The 4772-nt window shown below is 42.4% G+C and overlaps 1 protein-coding gene across 1 annotated transcript; it reads right to left on the minus strand.

The window, feature by feature from the left end:
* Positions 1-888: 888 nt before the first annotated feature.
* LOC121370608 lies at positions 889-4396 on the minus strand. The gene is made up of 2 exons (XM_041495958.1): positions 2711-4396; positions 889-2364 (listed from the first exon to the last, which is right to left on the minus strand). The coding sequence occupies exons 1-2, from the start codon at positions 3426-3428 to the stop codon at positions 923-925; spliced, it is 2160 nt and encodes a 719-aa protein (XP_041351892.1). The 5' UTR covers positions 3429-4396; the 3' UTR covers positions 889-922.
* Between the last annotated feature and the right edge of the window lie 376 nt (positions 4397-4772).

Here is a 4772-nt window from a genome sequence, read left to right on the forward strand (position 1 = left end):
GTGCTATGCTGTTTTTGATAAAGCACAGACGCCCGTGTGAGAAAGTGCATATAAAAGACCCTTTGCTACTAATGTATTGTTTTTTCTTTTGTTCGTCAAAAACAATTTTTTATTTATTGCTACGGTGCATTTTATTTCATTCTCAACCCATACTTTCACATTATTATTTGTTTTACAAATGAGGAGAAAAATATGTTAAAGTTAATACTATAGAACCAATAAATTCTGAACGTCTACACACATACGGCGAGATTTAATTATAGACAGCATTTTGTGTGAATCATACTCCTCCCCTTTACACATCAAACACCTCCCCCGACACAAACACACACACATAACACACACACACACACACACACGCACACACACACACACACACACACACATGAACATACACCCACACATGAACACACACATGAACACACACACACACACACACACACATGAACACCCCTCACCCACACATGAACACACACACATGGACACCCCCCCCACCCACTCACACATGAACACACACACACATGAACACACACACACATGAACACCCCTCACCCACACATGAACACACATACATGAACACCCCCCACCCACCCACATATGAACACACACACACGAACACACATGAACATACACACACATGAACACACACACACACATGAACACACACAGGCACACACACACATGAACACACACACACATGAACACACACACACACACATGAACACACATACACACATGAACACAAACACACATACACACACACATGAACACACACACGCATGATCACATACACACATGAACACGCACACATACACACACAAACACACATACACAAGAACACACACACGAACACACACACGCACATACACACACACACACACACACACACACACACACACACACACACACACACACACAATGATTAACCTAAAGATTTCTTATTAAATCTATAAAAAGGATCTTCGTTCAGATCTACGAACGGAACAATTTCTGGAAGCTTGTGTTTGTATTTTTCCAACAACGTCAAGGCGAGGCCAAACGCCTTGGAGCTATCATTGGTTATCAACACATTTTCCAGACTTCTCGTCCATGTGTTGTGGAAAGAAGACAGCTTTTTGTACTGGTTATCAATCAACACGTGGGGTATGTTCAGCAGCGTGCTCAGTATGTGTCCATGGAGACGATCGGTGATCACCACTCGTCCTCGTTGCAGGAACACCAGTCCATTGTTCGCTATAAGAAAAGCATTCTCCATGTTCGTAGAACCTTTGGGAGTCGCCCAGCCCCACCAGTCCGATATCTTAACAGTCACGTTCTTTGGTAGCGTCTTCTCTCTGACAGAATATTGAGGAGATTCACTATCCTTTCGTTTGAGCCACATTATGTCATAGATAGGAGACATGAATCTGTGAGCGGCGCCGAGCTGGAAGGCCATGTCTGGCGCCATCATGAACTTCGTTCCGTTATTCCAGTACTTCAGAGCGATGTCTAACGACTGCTTGTCCCTCAGGACTATCGTCAGGTTTGGGTTGCAGCAGTAGAGCTTCTGGCAGCGGTAAAAGTGACCTCCTCCGAAATGACGGGCATACACGCTTTGAGAAAATACCACTATCTTGAAGCCAGGGAACCTCGGAAACAGCCGTTCCCTCAGGATATCATTCATAGCGTACCCCAATAGATTCCCTCCGCCGTGGATGAGGATAACAAGCTCATCAGTGGAATACTTTTTGCTCATGTTACCAGCATAATCTTGTATCTGTTCCCGCATGCAGGTGCTAAAACTGCAGTAGTATACCACTTCTATTCCGAGACGTCGCAGTAAATAAACTTCACCAACAGTGATTGCCGGATCACCTTTATTCTCAAAGGAGGCAACATCGAAGAACATGGCATACTTAAAATGGCCAATGAGATCTTGAAATAAATTAAAATGTACCCTCTGTGCTTCACGTATTATTTCAATATTGCTTGGCAACAACTGAGCTAGAAGATTTGTTTTGAACCCATGGTCTATGAGCCGCCATTTCAGGAAGTTTTCCACTTCGCTCTTATTTGCAGCCAAATAACTTGCTTCCATGTCTGGAAAGAGCTCAGTTTGGTCCACAGGTTTTAAGGACTCTGCTCCAAATGTTCTATCTTCAAATGACCGTAGTAAAGAAGCATCAGAAATTCGACTCAACGTTTCGGCGGACTGGAATCCAGCGGAGTCCAACAGGTTGTTGGTCTCTGTCAAAACGTGTCTCTGGATTACTTTGAGAGTGTTTACACCAGCGCCACCAAACCGCCCTAATATTCCAATGACCGACACTATCAACATGACTATCATAGCAAGTTTACCAATGCTCTTTCTTGACTTGGATACATCTGCGAAATAAAATACATATAGACATTAGTTATAAATAATTAGCAAGATATTAGTTTTAATAAGTATATAAATCCTTTTTAAAGCTCTTTATATCATCACCATCATGATCATCATCTGTTAGATTATTTTCACAAGGTGATGACTTCAAGTAACTGTTCATTGTATAATATCACCCAAAGTGCAATGCATATATGCGTCAATAAGCATGTTTTTTTCTAAAATCAAATTTATCAAGATCACATTGGTGCAATATCAAATCTCGTATTGCTGTCTTCCAAATGATTCAACTAACCTTCATCAATTATGCCATCCCGATCTTTGCCAGGTTAACTGTATATATCTTACCTAACGTTTTATGATCTTCTTTCTTTGTATTTTGAAGAGCAATCTTTCCTCTTATAAACACCAGGAGACCTAACGTGCAGACGACCAAACCCGCGAAGTTCCAGGTGGTCGCGTGTCTGTGTCCAAACGCGTACAGAAGAAGGACCACGATGACTCTTTTCAGGATGTTGCTGACGGCGTGACTCACCACGGTCATGTATCGCAGGACGATGTTGGTAGACACGTACGAGTAGACGACGTGGAAGACGCTGGACAACAGCATTGTCCCTGTGGTCAGTGTCGCCATCGGTGGCAAGATATGTCTGGATTCCAGTATATACACGGCAGCAGTAAATGTGACTGAGCACAGCACGCCACTGCCGATGTGTACCGCCGAGCGAAGTCTTAACTCCCTGGATTCGTTTTGTTCCAACTTCATGGCGACGTTTCTGATCGCCAGGATGACATTGGAGGCAAGCGCCGTCAGTACACCCATGGAGATCGATGATGTCACAAAAGGGTTTCCCGCGAAGATGACTGCTCCGGAGACGATCAGTGGCAGGCTGATGAGGGTGGACCTGGTGAGGGATGTCGCGAGGAACAGGCGCTGAAACACGGCACTCGTTATGGGTTCCATCAGTTTGATGGCGAACGTGGAGGAGGCGTGCATCAGTGCCATGCTGCAGTTTGTGGCGAACGTGGCGACTGTGTGCGACAGGATGATCACGTAGAACACCATGTCCCTCTGTAGCCGAACGTCCACGGCCGTAAAGCATGCGGCAAGTTGCGAGAGTGTCAGAACTACCGGAAGAAAAAGACCCTGACCATGACCGTTTAAGTACGTAATGCCGTTGTAAAGAAAGGTTTTGGCGCTTTGGTGACACAGGAATGACGTCACTGTCCAGGTAAAGAAGATGCACAAGCCATGAATGGCAAGCGTCCTTGAGGTCTGAAAAACACAGGTGTTTAACTATCAAACATGATATGTCTTACACATCCATTTGAGAGGATACTGTTTAAGATTGTGCTATCATACGGCGATATCCAACATGTTCGAGATCGATTTAAAGACATATCATTGGCTGCTCCAGTTGATGATTTGGATGTTAAATTCACACCGTTCACTGAAGTTAACTCAAGTAATACTAATTACTGCTGATGACGTGCACAAGCAAAAGCGCCATACTAAAATATCTGTTCTAAGTTATTAGTTTTCAAAATACATTGTAACTTAATTTAATTTTTAAACCTGGTTTTTAATTGTATCTAAGAAATAGCTTCATTTATATTACAATTCGTTGTTTAAAAGTGTATCCAACTCGCTTTCGCTCGTTTTGAAACACCTAGTATTGTAATTGCCATTCATGTCAGCTTACTAAATAGTAATATTGTATATTTATGTATAATAGATATTCTTGCTTTATATTTGTTTTTTATCCAACGAAAATAAGTGAAACAAAAAGATTGTTGGTAAAGTGTTTGCTAAACAGAGCGAGTACTCCAGTCTTTGTCGGTATTTTAACCAATATTGCACAACTTTAATAGTTTAATTCATTCATCATACTGACATGTTTGTGGGGCGAGGTGTCCGTAAAATATCTAATTAGTTTAATCAAAAGAAATAATCTAACGGGTACCTACGTTTCATATATCACGCTCCAGAACGAAGACAGACAGACAAACACACAGACACACAGATATATTAAAGGGACATTCCTGAGTTTGCTACAATGTTTAAGATATTATCGACTAACAGAGACTATATAACTATTGTAATTACATATCAAATATATTTTTTTGCATAAAATATTAGTGGCAGTATATTAAACGTGTTTCTAATCGTTCTACCGGTCTCGGTGGCATCGTGGCCATCGGTCTACAGGCTGGTAGGTACTGGGTTCGGATCCCAGTCGAGGCATGGGATTTTTAATCCAGATACCGACTCCAAACCCTGAGTGAATGCTCCGCAAGGCTCAATGGGTAGGTGTAAACCACTTGCACCGACCAGTGATCCATAACTGGTTCAACAAAGGCCATGGTCTGTGGGAAGCGCAAATAAAAGATCCCTTGCTACTAATCGGAA

This window comes from Gigantopelta aegis, chromosome 4, assembly GCF_016097555.1.
Source record: "Gigantopelta aegis isolate Gae_Host chromosome 4, Gae_host_genome, whole genome shotgun sequence".
Classification (NCBI taxonomy): domain Eukaryota; kingdom Metazoa; phylum Mollusca; class Gastropoda; order Neomphalida; family Peltospiridae; genus Gigantopelta; species Gigantopelta aegis.

Bases quoted from the DNA above. Each gene is read 5' to 3' on its own strand.
- LOC121370608 (XM_041495958.1), bottom strand. From the start codon at position 3,428: ATGGTGTTCTACGTGATCATCCTGTCGCACACAGTCGCCACGTTCGCC. The intron at 2,365-2,710 runs GTAAGATATATA...TTTATTTCGCAG, and splicing joins AGAAGATCATAAAACGTTAG to ATGTATCCAAGTCAAGAAAG.